The 21,969-nt window shown below is 59.1% G+C and overlaps 1 protein-coding gene across 1 annotated transcript; it reads left to right on the top strand.

Annotated features, from left to right (window-relative positions):
* Positions 1–633: 633 nt before the first annotated feature.
* On the top strand, positions 634–21,654 carry sgf29 (SAGA complex associated factor 29; the record flags this gene model as incomplete). The annotated part of the gene is made up of 9 exons (XM_078208141.1): positions 634–706; positions 4,466–4,530; positions 5,079–5,208; positions 8,858–9,004; positions 10,499–10,534; positions 13,545–13,707; positions 17,653–18,057; positions 18,842–19,997; positions 21,083–21,654. Coding segments are annotated over 7 exons (731 nt in total), but the record flags the coding sequence as incomplete, so codon positions are not given.
* Between the last annotated feature and the right edge of the window lie 315 nt (positions 21,655–21,969).

The following is a 21,969-nucleotide window of genomic DNA, read 5'->3' as shown; positions in this document are numbered from 1 at the left end:
GGGAGGGGGTGTAGGGGGCTGGTGGAGGTTACAGAGATAGGGAGGGGGTGTAGGTGGCTGGAGGAGGTTACAGAGTTAGGGAGGGGGTGTAGGTGGCTGGAGGAGGTTACAGAGACAGGGAGGGGGTGTAGGGGCTGGAGGAGGTTACAGAGATAGGGAGGGGGTGTCGGGGGCTGGAGGAGGTTACAGGGACAGGGAGGGGGTGTAGGGGGCTGGAGGAGGTTACAGAGATAGGGAGGGGGTGTAGGGGGCTGGAGGGGGTTACAGAGACAGGGAGGGGGTGTAGGGGGCTGGAGGGGGTTACAGAGACAGGGAGGGGGTGTAGGGGGCTGGAGGGGGTTACAGAGACAGGGAGGGGGTGTAGGGGGCTGGAGGGGGTTACAGAGACAGGGAGGGGGTGTAGGGGGCTGGAGGGGGTTACAGAGACAGGGAGGGGGTGTAGGGGGCTGGAGGGGGTAACAGAGATAGGGAGGGGGTGTAGGGGGCTGGAGGAGGTTACAGAGATAGGGAGGGGGTGTAGGGGGCTGGAGGGGGTTACAGAGACAGGGAGGGGGTGTAGGGGGCTGGAGGGGATTACAGAGACAGGGAGGGGGTGTCGCTGTTCCATTGTCAATGTGTCTCCCATCTCTGCAGTATCACCATACTACCGCACAAAGCTCCGAGGTCTGTACACCACGGCGAAGGCTGATGCTGAGGCAGAATGCAAGTAAGTGAGCGACCCTCCCACAGTGCGGCGCTCCCTCAGCACTGACCCTCCCACAGTGCGGCGCTCCCTCAGCACCGACCCTCCCACAGTGCGGCGCTCCCTCAGCACTGACCCTCCCACAGTGCGGCGCTCCCTCAGCACTGACCCTCCCACAGTGCGGCGCTCCCTCAGCACTGACCCTCCCACAGTGCGGCGCTCCCTCAGCACTGACCCTCCCACAGTGCGGCGCTCCCTCAGCACTGACCCTCCCACAGTGCGGCGCTCCCTCAGCACTGACCCTCCCACAGTGCGGCGCTCCCTCAGCACCGACCCTCCCACAGTGCGGCGCTCCCTCAGCACTGACCCTCCCACAGTGCGGCGCTCCCTCAGCACCGACCCTCCCACAGTGCGGCGCTCCCTCAGCACTGACCCTCCCACAGTGCGGCGCTCCCTCAGCACCGACCCTCCCACAGTGCGGCGCTCCCTCAGCACCGACCCTCCCACAGTGCGGCACTCCCTCAGCACTGACCCTCCCACAGTGCGGCGCTCCCTCAGCACTGACCCTCCCACAGTGCGGCGCTCCCTCAGCACTGACCCTCCCACAGTGTGGCGCTCCCTCAGCACCGACCCTCCCACAGTGCGGCGCTCCCTCAGCACTGACCCTCCCACAGTGCGGCGCTCCCTCAGCACTGACCCTCCCACAGTGCGGCGCTCCCTCAGCACTGACCCTCCCACAGTGCGGCGCTCCCTCAGCACTGACCCTCCCACAGTGCGGCGCTCCCTCAGCACTGGCGCTCCCTCAGCACTGACCCTCCCACAGTGCGGCGCTCCCTCAGCACCGACCCTCCCACAGTGCGGCGCTCCCTCAGCACCGACCCTCCCACAGTGCGGCGCTCCCTCAGCACCGACCCTCCCACAGTGCGGCGCTCCCTCAGCACCGACCCTCCCACAGTGCGGCGCTCCCTCAGCACTGACCCTCCCACAATGCGGCGCTCCCTCAGCACTGACCCTCCCACAGTGCGGCGCTCCCTCAGCACTGACCCTCCCACAGTGCAGCGCTCCGTCAGCACCGACCCTCCCACAGTGCAGCACTCCCTCAGCACTGACCCTCCCACAGTGCGGCGCTCCCACAGCACTGACCCTCCCACAGTGCGACGCTCCCTCAGCACTGACCCTCCCACAGTGCGGCGCTCCCTCAGCACTGACCCTCCCACAGTGCGGCGCTCCCTCAGCACTGACCCTCCCACAGTGCGGCGCTCCCTCAGCACTGACCCTCCCACAGTGCGGCGCTCCCTCAGCACCGACCCTCCCACAGTGCGGCGCTCCCTCAGCACCGACCCTCCCACAGTGCGGCGCTCCCTCAGCACCGACCCTCCCACAGTGCGGCGCTCCCTCAGCACCGACCCTCCCACAGTGCGGCGCTCCCTCAGCACTGACCCTCCCACAGTGCGGCGCTCCCTCAGCACTGACCCTCCCACAGTGCGGCGCTCCCTCAGCACTGACCCTCCCACAGTGCGGCGCTCCCTCAGCACCGACCCTCCCACAGTGCGGCGCTCCCTCAGCACCGACCCTCCCACAGTGCGGCGCTCCCTCAGCACTGACCCTCCCACAGTGCGGCGCTCCCTCAGCACTGACCCTCCCACAGTGCGGCGCTCCCTCAGCACTGACCCTCCCACAGTGCGGCGCTCCCTCAGCACTGACCCTCCCACAGTGCGGCGCTCCCTCAGCACTGACCCTCCCACAGTGCGGCGCTCCCTCAGCACTGACCCTCCCACAGTGCGGCGCTCCCTCAGCACTGACCCTCCCACAGTGCGGCGCTCCCTCAGCACCGACCCTCCCACAGTGCGGCGCTCCCTCAGCACCGACCCTCCCACAGTGCGGCGCTCCCTCAGCACCGACCCTCCCACAGTGCGGCGCTCCCTCAGCACTGACCCTCCCACAGTGCGGCGCTCCCTCAGCACTGACCCTCCCACAGTGCGGCGCTCCCTCAGCACTGACCCTCCCACAGTGCGGCGCTCCCTCAGCACCGACCCTCCCACAGTGCGGCGCTCCCTCAGCACCGACCCTCCCACAGTGCGGCGCTCCCTCAGCACTGACCCTCCCACAGTGCGGCGCTCCCTCAGCACTGACCCTCCCACAGTGCGGCGCTCCCTCAGCACTGACCCTCCCACAGTGCGGCGCTCCCTCAGCACCGACCCTCCCACAGTGCGGCGCTCCCTCAGCACCGACCCTCCCACAGTGCGGCGCTCCCTCAGCACCGACCCTCCCACAGTGCGGCGCTCCCTCAGCACTGACCCTCCCACAGTGCGGCGCTCCCTCAGCACTGACCCTCCCACAGTGCAGCGCTCCGTCAGCACCGACCCTCCCACAATGCGGCGCTCCCTCAGCACCGACCCTCCCACAGTGCGGCGCTCCCTCAGCACTGACCCTCCCACAGTGCGGCGCTCCCTCAGCACTGACCCTCCCACAGTGCGGCGCTCCCTCAGCACCGACCCTCCCACAGTGCGGCGCTCCCTCAGCACCGACCCTCCCACAGTGCGGCGCTCCCTCAGCACCGACCCTCCCACAGTGCGGCGCTCCCTCAGCACTGACCCTCCCACAGTGCGGCGCTCCCTCAGCACCGACCCTCCCACAGTGCGGCGCTCCCTCAGCACCGACCCTCCCACAGTGCGGCGCTCCCTCAGCACTGACCCTCCCACAGTGCGGCGCTCCCTCAGCACCGACCCTCCCACAGTGCGGCGCTCCCTCAGCACTGACCCTCCCACAGTGCGGCACTCCCTCAGCACTGACCCTCCCACAGTGCGGCGCTCCCACAGCACTGACCCTCCCACAGTGCGGCGCTCCCTCAGCACCGACCCTCCCACAGTGCGGCGCTCCCTCAGCACTGACCCTCCCACAGTGCGACGCTCCCTCAGCACTGACCCTCCCACAGTGCGGCGCTCCCTCAGCACTGACCCTCCCACAGTGCGGCGCTCCCTCAGCACTGACCCTCCCACAGTGCGGCGCTCCCTCAGCACTGACCCTCCCACAGTGCGGCGCTCCCTCAGCACTGACCCTCCCACAGTGCGGCGCTCCCTCAGCACCGACCCTCCCACAGTGCGGCGCTCCCTCAGCACCGACCCTCCCACAGTGCGGCGCTCCCTCAGCACCGACCCTCCCACAGTGCGGCGCTCCCTCAGCACTGACCCTCCCACAGTGCGGCGCTCCCTCAGCACTGACCCTCCCACAGTGCGGCGCTCCCTCAGCACCGACCCTCCCACAGTGCGGCGCTCCCTCAGCACCGACCCTCCCACAGTGCGGCGCTCCCTCAGCACCGACCCTCCCACAGTGCGGCGCTCCCTCAGCACCGACCCTCCCACAGTGCGGCGCTCCCTCAGCACCGACCCTCCCACAGTGCGGCGCTCCCTCAGCACCGACCCTCCCACAGTGCGGCGCTCCCTCAGCACCGACCCTCCCACAGTGCGGCGCTCCCTCAGCACCGACCCTCCCACAGTGCGGCGCTCCCTCAGCACCGACCCTCCCACAGTGCGGCGCTCCCTCAGCACCGACCCTCCCACAGTGCGGCGCTCCCTCTGCCCATTCAGCGTAACCTCAATATTGTTGAATAATGATATTGGATCTTTCTCTTCCATTCCTTCTCCCTCCCCCCTCTCTCTCTCTCCCCCTCTTTCTCTCACCATTTCTCTCTCCCCCCCCCGCCTCTCACCCTTCCCTTTCTTTCTCTCTCTCCCCCCATCTCTCACGCCTCCTGTCTCTCTCTCTCCCTCTCTTTCTGTCTAGTATATTACGGAAAGCTTTGGACAAGATTGCCGAGATTAAGTCCATGTTGGAAGAACGGCGAATCGGTATGTCAATTACCCCGGGACCCCATTCCTGGGCTGGTTTCCACTGGAGCAGGGCAGGCTAAGCAGAGGATAATTCGAGTTTATTGGCAGATTACAAGGAGCGTGGAGCAGTTGACCAGGGAACGACAGTCACCTCAGTTTCCTGGGGGCCAGAAGGGAATGGGAGGGGGGTGATCATTTGCGGAGCGGCGGACTTGCAAGGATTCAGTTTGAGGAACATTAGTTAAGCGCGGAGAGGTTGTTGAACTGTGGAGGACGGAGGGATCCGGGCGCTGTCGCAGGACGGAGGGATCCGGGCGTCACTGCGAGATGGAGGGATTGGGGCGTCGCCTCGGGATGGGGGGATCTGGGCGCCGACGGGGGGGATAGGGCCGTCGCCTCGGGGACGGAGGGCTCCGAGACGGAGGATCTTGAGGAGTTATGTCTCTCCGCTGCCCGGCGGGAGAAACGGGTGCAGCCCAGAGCAAGGGAGACAGACGGGCAGCTGCGAAGACGTTGGCGAGATTCCCGATTATTCATTATGAATAATAATCATGAACGATTCGCAGCTGCCCGGAACGCCGGACTGTACAACGACACCGAACCCCCCAGGAAAACCATGCGGCGCGGGGTTCTAATGACCCTCCTTCAACAGTCCGCCATGACACTACCTCTCTGGATCGGGAAACCGGGAGAGAAGTAAGTCTCGGGGCCGGGGGGGGGGGGGGGGGGGGGCGGGGGGGAGGAGGGAGTGGGGGGGTGAGGCGGAGGTTGGGGGGGAGGCAAACGAGGTCTCTATGTGTGTGTGTGTCTCCCATACCCCCACCACTTGGCTCCATCGCCTGAACTGGATAACTGCCACGGATGGAGAAAATAGCGGGACTTAAGTGAGGCCGCAACTGGAATACTGTGTGCAGTTTTGGTCCCCTTATTTGCGGAAGGATCTATTGGCCTTGGTGGGAGTGCAGAGAAGGTTCACCAGGTTGATACCGGAGATGAGGGGTGTTGATTATGAGGAGAGACTGAGCAGATTGGGTTTGTACTTGTTGGAGTTTAGAAGGATGAGGGGTGATCTTATAGAGACATATAAGATAATGCGGGGGCTGGATAGGGTAGAGGTGGAGGAGATTCTTTCCACTTAGAAAGGAAGCTGGAACTAGAGGGCACAGCCTCAAAATAAGGGGGGGTCAGTTTAGGACAGAGTTGAGGAGGAACTTCTTCTCTCAGAGGGTGGTGAATCTCTGGAATTCTCTGCCCACTGAAGTGGTGGAGGCTACCTCGTTGAATATGTTTAAATCACGGATAGATGGATTCCTGATCGGGAAGGGAATTAAGGGTTATGGGGATCAGGCGGGTAAGTGGAACTGATCCACTTCAGATCAGCCACGATCTTATTGAATGGCGGGGCAGGCTCGAGGGGCGAGATGGCCTACTCCTGCTCCTATTTCTTATGTTATTAAGTGTCATCTTGGCCCCCACCGAGGAAGATCGCTAGACCGGAACGATGGGGGGATTGGACACTTCCTTGGGTGGTATTTCCCCGGGATTTGGAAGGTGAAAGTGGGGGGAGCGGGATTTGTTGGGAGATTTCAGGATATTCCGGGGAATGGATTGGATGGAGAGAGAGAGAGACAGACCGAGGGAAACTGGTACATGGGAGAGCTCAGGAAGAGGGAGGCCTGTCTAATTTGAGGCACAGAGCCTTCAGGGAGAACTTAGGAGACACTTCTTTCACACGAAGGTCGGGAAGGGGTTTGGAAATCTCCCGCACATCAGTCGATGATTAATTTTATATTTGGTGAGACTTCCATTATCCAATGGGTTGTGGGGTATTGGACCACAAGAGATAGGAGCAGAATTAGGCCACTCGGCCCATCGAGTCTGCTGCCCCATTCAATCATGGCTGATATTTTCCCCACCCCCATTCTCCTGCCTTTTCCCATAACCCCTGATCCCCTTATTAATCAAGAACCTATCTATCTCTGTCTTAAAGACACTCAATGATCCGGCCTCCACAGCCTTCTGCGGCAAAGAGTTCCACACATTCACCACTCTCCGGCTGAAGAAATTCCTCCTCATCTCCGTTTTAAAGGATCGTCCCTTCAGCCTGAGGTTGTGTTCCCTCTGGTTCTAGTTTTTCCTACTCGTGGGAACATCCTCTCCACGTCCACTCTATCCAGGCCTCGCAGTATCCTGTAAGTTTCAATAAGATCCCCCCTCCTCATCCTTCTAAACTCCCAACGAGTACAGACCCAGAGTCCTCAACCCGTTCCTCATATGACAAGCTCTTCATTCCAAGGGATCATTCTTGTGAACCTCCTCTGGACCCTTTCCAAGGCCAGCACATCCTTCCTTAGATACGGGGACCCAAAACTGCTCCAAATGGGGTCTGACCAGAACCTTATCCAGCCTCAGAAGTCCATCCCTGCTCTTGTATTCTAGCCCTCTCGACATGAAGGCTAACATTGCATTTCCCTTCCTAACTGCCGACCGAACCTGCTCGTTAACCTCAAGAGAATCTTGAACAATGACTCCCAAGTCCCTTTGTGATTCTGATTTCCGAAACATTTCCCATTTAGAGAATAGTCTCTCCTCCATTCCTCCTTCCAAAGTGCCGAACCTCACACTTTCCCACATTGTGTTCCATCTGCCACTGCTTATCCCACTCTCCGAACCTGCCCAAGTCCTTCTGTAGCCCCCACTGCTTCCTCAATACTACCCTGTCCCTCTTCATGTCTTTGTATCATCTGCAAAATTAGCAACAGTGCCTTCAGTTCCTTCCTCCAAATCGTGAATGTGTATTGTGAAAAGTTGGGGTCCCAGCACCGAGCCCTGAGACACACCACTAGTCACCAGTGTAACAGGCTGGAGAGAGAGGGACTGAATGGCCTCCTCCTGTTCCTGTGTAACAGGCTGGAGAGAGAGAGGCTGAATGGCCTCCTCCTGTTCCTGTGTAACAGGCTGGAGAGAGAGAGAGGCTGAATGGCCTCCTCCTGTTCCTGTGTAACAGGCTGGAGAGAGAGGGGCTGAATGGGCCTCCTCCTGTTCCTGTGTAACAGGCTGGAGAGAGAGAGGCTGAATGGGCCTCCTCCTGTTCCTGTGTAACAGGCTGGAGAGAGAGAGAGGGGCTGAATGGGCCTCCTCCTGTTCCTGTGTAACAGGCTGGGGAGAGAGAGGGGCTGAATGGGCCTCCTCCTGTTCCTGTGTAACAGGCTGGAGAGAGAGGGGCTGAATGGGCCTCCTCCTGTTCCTGTGTAACAGGCTGGAGAGAGAGGGGCTGAATGGCCTCCTCCTGTTCCTGTGTAACAGGCTGGAGAGAGAGGGGCTGAATGGCCTCCTCCTGTTCCTGCGTAACAGGCTGGAGAGAGAGGGGCTGAATGGCCTCCTCCTGTTCCTGTGTAACAGGCTGGAGAGAGAGGGGCTGAATGGCCTCCTCCTGTTCCTGTGTAACAGGCTGGAGAGAGAGGGGCTGAATGGCCTCCTCCTGTTCCTGTGTAACAGGCTGGAGAGAGAGGGGCTGAATGGCCTCCTCCTGTTCCTGTGTAACAGGCTGGAGAGAGAGGGGCTGAATGGTCTCCTCCTGTTCCTGTGTAACAGGCTGGAGAGAGAGGGGTTGAATGGCCTCCTCCTGTTCCTGTGTAACAGGCTGGAGAGAGAGAGGCTGAATGGGCCGCCTCCTGTTCCTGTGTAGCAGGCTGGAGAGAGAGGGGCTGAATGGCCTCCTCGTGTTGTGATCAAATCTGTTTGAGAGCTAAATAAGACTTAATATTTGTAATTCTCTCTCTCTCTCTGTCTCGCTCTCTCTGTCTCTCTCTCTCTGCCTCTCTCTCTCTGTCTCTCTCTCTGTCTCTCTCTCTCTCTGTCTCTCTCTCTCTCTGTCTCTCTCTCTCTCTGCCTCTCTCTCTCTGTCTCTCTCTCTGTCTCTCTCTCTGTCTCTCTCTCTGCCTCTCTCTCTCTGCCTCTCTCTCTCTGCCTCTCTCTCTCTCTGCCTCTCTCTCTCTCTGCCTCTCTCTCTCTCTGCCTCTCTCTCTCTCTGCCTCTCTCTCTCTCTGCCTCTCTCTCTCTCTGTCTCTCTCTCTCTCTGTCTCTCTCTCTCTCTGTCTCTCTCTCTCTGTCTCTCTCTCTCTGCCTCTCTCTCTCTGTCTCTCTCTCTCTGCCTCACTCTCTCTGCCTCACTCTCTCTGTCTCTCTCTCTCTCTGTCTCTCTCTCTCTCTGCCTCTCTCTCTCTGTCTCTCTCTCTGTCTCTCTCTCTGCCTCTGCCTCTCTCTCTCTGCCTCTCTCTCTCTGCCTCTCTCTCTCTGCCTCTCTCTCTCTGCCTCTCTCTCTGCCTCTCTCTCTCTGTCCCAGGCCTCCCCCGCTCTGTGGGGCAATCCCAGCGTCCAGTGACTACGTGGCCAAACCTGGTGATAAGGTTGCAGCTCGCGTGAAGGGCCTGGACGGGGATGAACAGTGGATCCTGGCCGAGGTTGTCAGTTATAGCCACACGACCAACAAGTGAGTCCCAGGATCTGATCTGGTTTATTATTGTTACGTGTACTGGGAGACAGTGAAAAGTATTGTTCCTTGCGCGCTATACAGACAAAGCATACCGTTCATAGAGAAGGAAAGGAGAGGGTGCAGAATGTAGCGTTACAGTCACAGCTCGGGGTGTAGAGAAAGATCAACTTAATGCGAGGTCGGTCCATTCAAAAGCAGCAGGGAAGAAGCTGTTCTTGAGTCGGTCGGTACGTGACCTCAGACTTTTGTATCTTTTTCCCCGAAGGAAGAAGGTGGAAGAGAGAATGTCCGGGGTGCGTGGGGGGGGTCCTTAATTATGCCGGCTGCTTTTCCCCCGAGGGAAGTGTAGACAGAGTCAATGGATGGGAGGCTGGTGATGGGACTGGGCTACATTCACGACCCCCTTTTGTAGTTCCTTGCGGTCTTAGGCAGAGCAGGAGCCCCAGACCAAGCTGTGATACAACCCAGAAAGGATGCTTTCTATGGGGCATCTGTAAAAGTTGGTGAGAGTCGGAGCGGACATGCCAAATTTCCTTAGTCTCCCTGAGAAAGTAGAGGCGTTGGTGGGACTTTCTTAACTATAGTGTCGGCGTGGGGGGGGACCAGGACAGGTTGTTGGTGATCTGGACACCTAGAAACTTGAAGCTCTCTCGACCCTTTCTACTTGGTCCCCGTTGATGTCGACAGGGGGATGTTCTCCTTTACGCTTCCTGAAGTCGATGACAATCTCCTTCGTCTTGTTGACATTGAGGGAGAGATTATTGTTGCCAGTTCACCAGATTCTCTGTCTCATTCCTGTTCTCCGTCCCGTCATTGTTTGAGATCCGACCCACTACGGGGGTGTCGTCAGCAAACTTGGAAATGGAATTGGAGGGGAGATTGGCCGCACAGTCAGGGGGTGGATAAGGAGTAGAGTAGGGGGGCTGAGAACACAGCCTTGTGGGGCACCGGTGTTGAGGACGATCGTGGAGGAGGTGTTGTTGCCGATCCTTACTGATTGTGGGTTGGGAAGTTCAGGATCCCAGTCGCAGAGGGAGTTGCCGAGGCCCAGGCCACGGGAGTTTGGAGATGGGTTTCGTGGGAATAATGGTGTTGAAGGTTGAGCGGTCGTCAATAAATAGGAGTCTGACGGAGGTGGTCCTTGTTGTCCAGGTGTTCCAGGGTTGAGTGCAGGGCCAGGGAGATGGCGTCCGCTGTGGACCTGTTGCGAACTGTAGTGGATCCAGGTACTCCGGGAGGCTGGAAGTGATTCGTGCCTTGACAAGAGGAGGGACGGAGGGAGTGTGCGGAGGGAGGGGTCCGGCCCCCTGGCCTGTGCTGGCCAGATTGGCAAAGAAATTAGTGAGAGAGGCAATCTCGCCTGGATCTCAATGGCCAAAAAGCAAGGGTCCCGGATGTTTGGTCCCCTGGGGAATTGGGACCCTGTTGAACTGTCCCTTGTAATACCCAGAGTTTTCAGTAATCGTCTTTCTCTCTCTCTCCTCCCAACAGATACGAGGTAGATGATATCGATGAAGAGGGAAAGGAGTAAGTTTTTATATTCTACAGTGCGGCGCTCCCTCAGCACCGACCCTCCCACAGTGCGGCGCTCCCTCAGCACTGACCCTCCCACAGTGCGGCGCTCCCTCAGCACCGACCCTCCCACAGTGCGGCGCTCCCTCAGCACTGACCCTCCCACAGTGCGGCGCTCCCTCAGCACTGACCCTCCCACAGTGCGGCGCTCCCTCAGCACTGACCCTCCCACAGTGCGGCGCTCCCTCAGCACTGACCCTCCCACAGTGCGGCGCTCCCTCAGCACCGACCCTCCCACAGTGCGGCGCTCCCTCAGCACCGACCCTCCCACAGTGCGGCGCTCCCTCAGCACTGACCCTCCCACAGTGCGGCGCTCCCTCAGCACTGACCCTCCCACAGTGCGGCGCTCCCTCAGCACTGACCCTCCCACAGTGCGGCGCTCCCTCAGCACTGACCCTCCCACAGTGCGGCGCTCCCTCAGCACTGACCCTCCCACAGTGCGGCGCTCCCTCAGCACTGACCCTCCCACAATGCACTGCTCCCTCAGCACTGACCCTCCCACAGTGCGGCGCTCCCTCAGCACCGACCCTCCCACAGCGCGGCGCTCCCTCAGCACTGACCCTCCCACAGTGCGGCGCTCCCTCAGCACTGACCCTCCCACAATGCACTGCTCCCTCAGCACTGACCCTCCCACAGTGCGGCGCTCCCTCAGCACTGACCCTCCCACAGTGCGGCGCTCCCCCAGCACTGACCCTCCCACAATGCACTGCTCCCTCAGCACTGACCCTCCCACAGTGCGGCGCTCCCTCAGCACTGACCCTCCCACAATGCACTGCTCCCTCAGCACTGACCCTCCCACAGTGCGGCGCTCCCTCAGCACTGACCCTCCCACAGTGCGGCGCTCCCTCAGCACTGACCCTCCCACAGCGCGGCGCTCCCTCAGCACTGACCCTCCCACAGTGCGGCACTCCCTCAGCACTGACCCTCCCACAGCGCGGCGCTCCCTCAGCACTGACCCTCCCACAGTGCGGCGCTCCCTCAGCACTGACCCTCCCACAGTGCGGCGCTCCCTCAGCACCGACCCTCCCACAGTGCGGCGCTCCCTCAGCACCGACCCTCCCACAGTGCGGCGCTCCCTCAGCACTGACCTATGTGGAGCTTTCTTTGGGGGTACAGTGTCAGAATCTGTCTACGTATGATGATTTCCAAAGCTGTGAGACTCATTCCGTGTCCAGAGGTTTGGAGTACAGGAGTAGGGATGTGTTGTTGCGATTATACAGGGCCTTGGTGAGGCCACACCTGGAGTATTGTGCGCAGTTTTGGTCTCCTTTTCTGAGGAAGGGTGTTCTTGCTCTCGAGGGAGTTGCAGCGAAGGTTTCCCAGGCTGATCCCAGGGATGGTGGGACTGATGGACGAGGAGAGATTGACGGGGTTAGGATTGTTTCCCCTGGGGTTCAGACGAATGAGGGGGGAATCTCACAGAGACTCATAAAATTCTAACAGGACCGGACAGGGTAGATACAGGGAGGGAGTCCCCGATGGTGAGGGGGGGTCCAGAACCAGGGGGGGTCACAGTCTGAGGATTGGGGGGGGAGACCATTTAGGACGGGAGGTGAGGAGATATTCCTTCACCCAGAGAATCGTAGAATCCCGACACTGCAGAAGGAGGCCATTCGGCCCATCGAGTCTGCACCGACCACAATCCCACCCAGGCCCTACCCCCCTAACCCCACATATTTACCCTGCTAATCCCCCTGACACTAAGGGACAATTTAGCATGGCCAATCCACCCTAACCTGCACATCTTTGGACACTAAGGGACAATTTAGCATGGCCAATCCCCCTAACCCGCACATCTTTGGACACTGAGGGACAATTTAGCATGGCCAATCCCCCTAACCTACACATCTTTGGACACTAAGGGGCAATTTAGCATGGCCAATCCCCCTAACCTACACATCTTTGGACACTAAGGGACAATTTAGCATGGCCAATCCCCCTAACCTACACATCTTTGGACACTAAGGGACAATTTAGCATGGCCAATCCCCTTAAACTACACATCTTTGGACACTAAGGGGCAATTTAGCACGGCCAATCCACCTAACCTACACATCTTTGGACATGAAGGGACAATTTAGCATGGCCAATCCCCCTAACCTACACATCTTTGGACACTAAGGGGACAATTTAGCACGGCCAATCCACCTAACCTACACATCTTTGGACACTCAGGGACAATTTAGCATGGCCAATCCACCTAACCTACACATCTTTGGACACTAAGGGGCAATTTAGCATGGCCAATCCACCTAACCCGCACATCTTTGGACACTAAGGGACAATTTAGCATGGCCAATCCACCCTAACCTACACATCTTTGGACACTAAGGGGCAATTTAGCATGGCCGATCCACCTAACCTGCACATCTATGGACACTAAGGGACAATTTAGCATGGCCAATCCACCTAACCCGCACATCTTTGGACACTGAGAGACAATTTAGCACGGCCAATCCCCCTAACCTACACATCTTTGGACACTCAGGGACAATTTAGCACGGCCAATCCACCTAACCTACACATCTTTCGGACTGTGGGAGGAAACCGGAGCACCCGGAGGAAACCCACGTAGACACGGGGAGAATGTGCAAACTCCGCACAGACAGTGACCCGAGCCGGGAATCGAACCCGGGTCCCTGGCGCTGTGAGGCAGCAGTTGCGAACCAGCTGTGCCACCCAAAGAGCGGTGAGCCTGTGGAATTCATTCCCACAGGAAGGAGTTGATGCCAAAACACTGACTGTATTGGAGAGGCGGCTGGATGGAGCGCTCGGGGGGGGCGAACGGGGTCAAAGGTTATGGGGGGAAAGCAGGATGAAGCTATTGGGTTGGATGATGGGCCATGATGGTGATGAATGGGGAGCAGGCTCGAAGGGCCGAATGGCCTCCTCCTGCTCCTATCTTCCCTGTTTCTATGTCTAATTCCCCCCCAGCCTTAACTGACCCCTTGTGTTACTGTTCCAGACGCCATACCCTCAGTCGCAGACGCATTATCCCGCTCCCACAGTGGAAAGCAAACCCCGAGACAGATCCAGAAGCCTTATTCCAAAAGGATCAGCTGGTTCTGGCCTTGTACCCGCAGACAACCTGTTTCTACCGAGCTCTCATCCACACAGCTCCCCAACGGGTAAGTAACGGAGAGAGAGGGGGGACTGAGAGACACCAGTCAGTGTACAGATATCTCCCTGAGAGAGAGAGGGGACTGAGAGACACCAGTCAGTGTACAGATATCTCCCTGAGAGAGAGAGAGAGAGGACTGAGAGACACCAGTCAGTGTACAGACATCTCCCTGAGAGAGAGAGAGGGGACTGAGAGACACCAGTCAGTGTACAGATATCTCCCTGAGAGAGAGAGAGGACTGAGAGACACCAGTCAGTGTACAGATATCTCCCTGAGAGAGAGAGGGGGGACTGAGAGACACCAGTCAGTGTACAGATATCTCCCTGAGAGAGAGAGGGGGGACTGAGAGACACCAGTCAGTGTACAGATATCTCCCTGAGAGAGAGAGAGGACTGAGAGACACCAGTCAGTGTACAGATATCTCCCTGAGAGAGAGAGGGGGGACTGAGAGACACCAGTCAGTGTACAGATATCTCCCTGAGAGAGAGAGGGGGGACTGAGAGACACCAGTCAGTGTACAGATATCTCCCTGAGAGAGAGAGACTGAGAGACACCAGTCAGTGTACAGATATCTCCCTGAGAGAGAGAGAGGGGACTGAGAGACACCAGTCAGTGTACAGATATCTCCCTGAGAGAGAGAGGGGGGACTGAGAGACACCAGTCAGTGAACAGATATCTCCCTGAGAGAGAGAGAGAGAGAGGACTGAGAGACACCAGTCAGTGTACAGATATCTCCCTGAGAGAGAGAGAGAGAGAGAGAGGGGAATGAGAGACACCAGTCAGTGTACAGATATCTCCCTGAGAGAGAGGGGGGACTGAGAGACACCAGTCAGTGTACAAATATCTCCCTGAGAGAGAGAGAGAGGACTGAGAGACACCAGTCAGTGTACAGATATCACCCTGAGAGAGAGAGGGGACTGAGAGACACCAGTCAGTGTACAGATATCTCCCTGAGAGAGAGAGAGAGACTGAGAGACACCAGTCAGTGTACAGATATCTCCCTGAGAGAGAGAGAGGGGACTGAGAGACACCAGTCAGTGTACAGATATCACCCTGAGAGAGAGAGAGGACTGAGAGACACCAGTCAGTGTACAGATATCCCCCTGAGAGAGAGAGAGGGGACTGAGAGACACCAGTCAGTGTACAGATATCACCCTGAGAGAGAGAGAGGACTGAGAGACACCAGTCAGTGTACAGATATCACCCTGAGAGAGAGAGAGGACTGAGAGACACCAGTCAGTGTACAGATATCTCCCTGAGAGAGAGAGAGGGGACTGAGAGACACCAGTCAGTGTCCAGATATCTCCCTGAGAGTGAGAGAGGGGACTGAGAGACACCAGTCAGTGTACAGATATCTCCCTGAGAGAGAGAGAGAGGGGACTGAGAGACACCAGTCAGTGTACAGATATCTCCCCGAGAGAGAGAGGGGACTGAGAGACACCAGTCAGTGTACAGATATCTCCCTGAGAGAGAGAGAGGGGACTGAGAGACACCAGTCAGTGTACAGATATCTCCCTGAGAGAGAGAGGGGGGACTGAGAGACACCAGTCAGTGTACAGATATCACCCTGAGAGAGAGAGAGGACTGAGAGACACCAGTCAGTGTACAGATATCTCCCTGAGAGAGAGGGGACTGAGAGACACAGTCAGTGTACAGACATCTCCCTGAGAGAGAGAGGGGACTGAGAGACACCAGTCAGTGTACAGATATCTCCCTGAGAGAGAGAGAGAGGACTGAGAGACACCAGTCAGTGTACAGATATCTCCCTGAGAGAGAGAGGGGACTGAGAGACACCAGTCAGTGTACAGATATCTCCCTGAGAGAGAGAGAGGGGACTGAGAGACACCAGTCAGTGTACAGATATCTCCCTGAGAGAGAGAGAGGGGACTGAGAGACACCAGTCAGTGTACAGATATCTCCCTGAGAGAGAGAGAGGGGACTGAGAGACACCCCTCAGTGTACAGATATCTCCCTGAGAGAGAGAGAGGGGACTGAGAGACACCAGTCAGTGTACAGATATCTCCCTGAGAGAGAGAGAGAGGGGACTGAGAGACACCAGTCAGTGTACAGATATCTCCCTGAGAGAGAGGGGACTGAGAGACACCAGTCAGTGTACAGATATCTCCCTGAGAGAGAGAGAGAGAGAGGGGACTGAGAGACACCAGTCAGTGTACAGATATCTCCCTGAGAGAGAGAGAGGGGACTGAGAGACACCAGTCAGTGTACAGATATCTCCCTGAGAGAGAGAGGGGGGACTGAGAGACACCAGTCAGTGTACAGATATCTCCCTGAGAGAGAGAGAGGACTGAGAGACACCAGTCAGTGTACAGATATCTCCCTGAGAGAGAGAGAGAGGGGACTGAGAGACACCAGTCAGTGTACAGATATCTCCCTGAGAGAGAGAGAGGGGGGACTGAGAGACACCAGTCAGTGTACAGATATCTCCCTGAGAGAGAGAGAGGACTGAGAGACACCAGTCAGTGTACAGATATCTCCCTGAGAGAGAGAGGGGACTGAGAGACACCAGTCAGTGTACAGATATCTCCCTGAGAGAGAGAGAGAGGGGACTGAGAGACACCAGTCAGTGTACAGATATCTCCCTGAGAGAGAGAGAGGGGACTGAGAGACACCAGTCAGTGTACAGATATCTCCCTGAGAGAGAGAGGGGGGACTGAGAGACACCAGTCAGTGTACAGATATCTCCCTGAGAGAGAGAGAGGACTGAGAGACACCAGACAGTGTACAGATATCTCCCTGAGAGAGAGAGAGAGGGGACTGAGAGACACCAGTCAGTGTACAGATATCTCCCTGAGAGAGAGAGAGGGGGGACTGAGAGACACCAGTCAGTGTACAGATATCTCCCTGAGAGAGAGAGAGGACTGAGAGACACCAGTCAGTGTACAGATATCTCCCTGAGAGAGAGAGGGGACTGAGAGACACCAGTCAGTGTACAGATATCTCCCTGAGAGAGAGAGGGGACTGAGAGACACCAGTCAGTGTACAGATATCTCCCTGAGAGAGAGAGAGGGGACTGAGAGACACCAGTCAGTGTACAGATATCTCCCTGAGAGAGAGAGAGGGGACTGAGAGACACCAGTCAGTGTACAGATATCTCCCTGAGAGAGAGAGGGGGGACTGAGAGACACCAGTCAGTGTACAGATATCTCCCTGAGAGAGAGAGAGGACTGAGAGACACCAGTCAGTGTACAGATATCTCCCTGAGAGAGAGAGAGGACTGAGAGACACCAGTCAGTGTACAGATATCTCCCTGAGAGAGAGAGGGGACTGAGAGACACCAGTCAGTGTACAGATATCTCCCTGAGAGAGAGAGAGGGGGGACTGAGAGACACCAGTCAGTGTACAGATATCTCCCTGAGAGAGAGAGAGGACTGAGAGACACCAGTCAGTGTACAGATATCTCCCTGAGAGAGAGAGGGGGGACTGAGAGACACCAGTCAGTGTACAGATATCTCCCTGAGAGAGAGAGAGGACTGAGAGACACCAGTCAGTGTACAGATATCTCCCTGAGAGAGAGAGAGGGGACTGAGAGACACCAGTCAGTGTACAGATATCTCCCAGAGAGAGAGAGGGGACTGAGAGACACCAGTCAGTGTACAGATATCTCCCTGAGAGAGAGAGGGGACTGAGAGACACCAGTCAGTGTACAGATATCTCCCTGAGAGAGAGAGGGGACTGAGAGACACCAGTCAGTGTACAGATATCTCCCTGAGAGAGAGAGGGGACTGAGAGACACCAGTCAGTGTACAGATATCTCCCTGAGAGAGAGAGGGGACTGAGAGACACCAGTCAGTGTACAGATATCTCCCTGAGAGAGAGAGGGGACTGAGAGACACCAGTCAGTGTACAGATATCTCCCTGAGAGAGAGAGAGAGGGGACTGAGAGACACCAGTCAGTGATCAGATATTGATTCTGCTGTTATTTTTCCCGTAGCCTCAGGAAGATTATTCTGTCCTTTTTGAGGATACATCGTACGCTGACGGTTATTCTCCGCCCCTAAACGTTGCTCAGCGATATGTGGTGGCTTGCAAGGAAACAAAGAAGAAATAATTGTACCCAGGGGAACCTCGGAGAGGGGGGCGCTCCCTCAGCACTGACCCTCCCACAGTGCGGCGCTCCCTCAGCACTGACCCTCCCACAGTGCGGCGCTCCCTCAGCACCGACCCTCCCACGGTGCGGCGCTCCCTCAGCACCGACCCTCCCACAGTGCGGCGCTCCCTCAGCACTGACCCTCCCACAGTGCGGCGCTCCCTCAGCACTGACCCTCCCACAGTGCGGCGCTCCCTCAGCACTGACCCTCCCACAGTGCGGCGCTCCCTCAGCACCGACCCTCCCACAGTGCGGCGCTCCCTCAGCACCGACCCTCCCACAGTGCGGCACTCCCACAGCACCGACCCTCCCACAGTGCGGCGCTCCCTCAGCACCGACCCTCCCACAGTGCGGCGCTCCCTCAGCACTGACCCTCCCACAGTGCGGCGCTCCCTCAGCACCGACCCTCCCACAGTGCAAGGATGTTGCCTGGATTGGGGGGCATGCCTTATGAGGATAGGTTGAGGGAGCTTGGTCTCTTCTCCCTGGAGAGACGAAGGATGAGAGGTGACCTGATAGAGGTATACAAGATGTTGAGGGGTCTGGATAGGGTGGACTCTCAGAGGCTATTTCCAAGGGCTGAAATGGTTGCTACGAGAGGACACAGGTTTAAGGTGCTGGGGGGTAGGTACAGGGGGGATGTCAGGGGTAAGTTTTTCACTCAGAGGGTGGTGGGTGAGTGGAATCGGCTGACGTCGGTGGTGGTGGAGGCAAACTCGTTGGGGTCTTTTAAGAGACTTCTGGATGAGTACATGGGATTTAATGGGATTGAGGGCTATAGATAGGCCTAGAGGTGGGGATGTGATCGGCGCAACTTGTGGGCCGAAGGGCCTGTTTGTGCTGTGACTTTCTATGTTCTATGTTCTAGTGCGGCGCTCCCTCAGCACTGACCCTCCCACAGTGCGGCGCTCCCTCAGCACTGACCCTCCCACAGTGCGGCACTCCCTCAGCACTGACCCTCCCACAGTGCGGCGCTCCCTCAGCACCGACCCTCCCACAGTGCGGCGCTCCCTCAGCACCGACCCTCCCACAGTGCGGCGCTCCCTCAGCACTGACCCTCCCACAGTGCGGCGCTCCCTCAGCACCGACCCTCCCACAGTGCGGCGCTCCCTCAGCACTGACCCTCCCACAGTGCGGCGCTCCCTCAGCACCGACCCTCCCACAGTGCGGCGCTCCCTCAGCACTGACCCTCCCACAGTGCGGCGCTCCCTCAGCACCGACCCTCCCACGGTGCGGCGCTCCCTCAGCACCGACCCTCCCACAGTGCGGCGCTCCCACAGCACTGACCCTCCCACAGTGCGGCGCTCCCTCAGCACTGACCCTCCCACAGTGCGGCGCTCCCTCAGCACCGACCCTCCCACAGTGCGGCGCTCCCACAGCACTGACCCTCCCACAGTGCGGCGCTCCCTCAGCACTGACCCTCCCACAGTGCGGCGCTCCCTCAGCACTGACCCTCCCACAGTGCGGCGCTCCCTCAGCACTGACCCTCCCACAGTGCGGCGCTCCCACAGCACCGACCCTCCCACAGTGCGGCGCTCCCACAGCACTGACCCTCCCACAGTGCGGCGCTCCCACAGCACCGACCCTCCCACAGTGCGGCGCTCCCTCAGCACTGACCCTCCCACAGTGCGGCGCTCCCTCAGCACTGACCCTCCCACAGTGCGGCGCTCCCACAGCACCGACCCTCCCACAGTGCGGCGCTCCCTCAGCACCGACCCTCCCACAGTGCGGCGCTCCCACAGCACCGACCCTCCCACAGTGCGGCGCTCCCTCAGCACTGACCCTCCCACAGTGCGGCGCTCCCTCAGCACCGACCCTCCCACAGTGCGGCGCTCCCTCAGCACCGACCCTCCCACAGTGCGGCGCTCCCTCAGCACCGACCCTCCCACAGTGCGGCGCTCCCACAGCACCGACCCTCCCACAGTGCGGCGCTCCCTCAGCACCGACCCTCCCACAGTGCGGCGCTCCCTCAGCACTGACCCTCCCACACAGTGCGGCGCTCCCTCAGCACTGACCCTCCCACAGTGCGGCGCTCCCACAGCACCGACCCTCCCACAGTGCGGCGCTCCCACAGCACCGACCCTCCCACAGTGCGGCGCTCCCACAGCACCGACCCTCCCACAGTGCGGCGCTCCCTCAGCACTGACCCTCCCACAGTGCGGCGCTCCCTCAGCACTGACCCTCCCACAGTGCAGCGCTCCCTCAGCACTGACCCTCCCACAGTGCGGCGCTCCCTCAGCACCGACCCTCCCACAGTACGGCGCTCCCTCAGCACTGACCCTCCCACAGTGCGGCGCTCCCTCAGCACTGACCCTCCCACAGTGCGGCGCTCCCTCAGCACTGACCCTCCCACAGTGCGGCGCTCCCTCAGCACCGACCCTCCCACAGTGCGGCGCTCCCTCAGCACTGACCCTCACACAGTGCGGCGCTCCCTCAGCACCGATCCTCCCACAGTGCGGCGCTCCCTCAGCACCGACCCTCCCACAGTGCGGCGCTCCCTCAGCACCGACCCTCCCACAGTGCGGCGCTCCCTCAGCACTGACCCTCCCACAGTGCGGCGCTCCCTCAGCACCGACCCTCCCACAGTGCAGCGCTCCCTCAGCACTGGCCCTCCCACAGTGCGGCGCTCCCTCAGCACCGACCCTCCCACAGTGCGGCGCTCCCTCAGCACCGACCCTCCCACAGTGCGGCGCTCCCTCAGCACTGACCCTCCCACAGTGCGGCGCTCCCTCAGCACTGACCCTCACACAGTGCGGCGCTCCCTCAGCACCGACCCTCCCACAGTGCGGCGCTCCCTCAGCACTGACCCTCCCACAGTGCGGCGCTCCCTCAGCACTGACCCTCCCACAGTGCGGCGCTCCCTCAGCACTGACCCTCCCACAGTGCGGCGCTCCCTCAGCACTGACCCTCCCACAGTGCGGCGCGCCCTCAGCACTGACCCTCCCACAGTGCGGCGCTCCCCCAGCACTGACCCTCCCACAGTGCGGCGCTCCCTCAGCACTGACCCTCCCACAGTGCGGCACTCCCTCAGCACTGACCCTCCCACAGTGCGGCGCTCCCTCAGCACTGACCCTCCCACAGTGCGGCGCGCCCTCAGCACTGACCCTCCCACAGTGCGGCGCTCCCCCAGCACTGACCCTCCCACAGTGCGGCTCTCCCTCAGCACCGACCCTCCCACAGTGCGGCGCTCCCTCAGCACTGCCCACAGTGCGGCGCTCCCTCAGCACTGACCCTCCCACAGTGCGGCACTCCCTCAGCACCGACACTCCCACAGTGCGGCGCTCCCTCAGCACCGACCCTCCCACAGTGCGGCGCTCCCTCAGCACTGACCCTCCCACAGTGCGGCGCTCCCTCAGCACTGACCCTCCCACAGTGCGGCGCTCCCTCAGCACTGACCCTCCCACAGTGCGGCGCTCCCTCAGCACCGACCCTCCCACAGTGCGGCGCTCCCTCAGCACTGACCCTCCCACAGTGCGGCGCTCCCTCAGCACCGACCCTCCCACAGTGCGGCGCTCCCTCAGCACTGACCCTCCCACAGTGCGGCGCTCCCTCAGCACCGACCCACCCACAGTGCGGCGCTCCCTCAATATGGCAGGATTTGCTTTGGAACATTCTGAAGCAAATGAATTTGTCAGAAGTTATTTCAGCCGGTTCAATGCATCCAGATTAAATGTCTGCTCTGGTCAGAAGGGGCAAAGTTTGTCCAGAATCTGAATATTTCAACAGACAAGGTTTGGGAAACTCACCAAACCTGGAAGAGAAAACGGAAAAATAATTTTGTGTCTGTATTTTTCAATTTTCATTTTGTGATCCTTTTAATATCCAATTAAAATAATCTTTCAAACCATCTCACCTTGTTCTTGTTCCATATCCCTGGCATTAACACCAGGAGTGATACTGAGTGTACCCAGTGTACGCAGAGCTTTACTCTGTATCTAACCCCGTGCTGTACCTGTCCTGGGAGTGTTTGATGGGGACAGTGTAGAGGGAGCTTTACTCTCGAACATAGAACAGTACAGCACAGAACAGGCCCTTCGGCCCACGATGTTGTGCCGAGCTTTATCTGAAACCAAGATCAAGCTATCCCACTCCCTATCATCCTGGTGTGCTCCATGTGCCTATCCAATAACCGCTTAAATGTTCCTAAAGTGTCTGACTCCA

The sequence above is a fragment of the Mustelus asterias genome, unplaced genomic scaffold, assembly GCF_964213995.1.
Source record: "Mustelus asterias unplaced genomic scaffold, sMusAst1.hap1.1 HAP1_SCAFFOLD_3231, whole genome shotgun sequence".
Classification (NCBI taxonomy): Eukaryota; Metazoa; Chordata; class Chondrichthyes; order Carcharhiniformes; family Triakidae; genus Mustelus; species Mustelus asterias.
The sequence above is the reverse complement of the archived record's forward strand: the minus strand, read 5'-3'. Positions and strand labels throughout refer to the sequence as shown.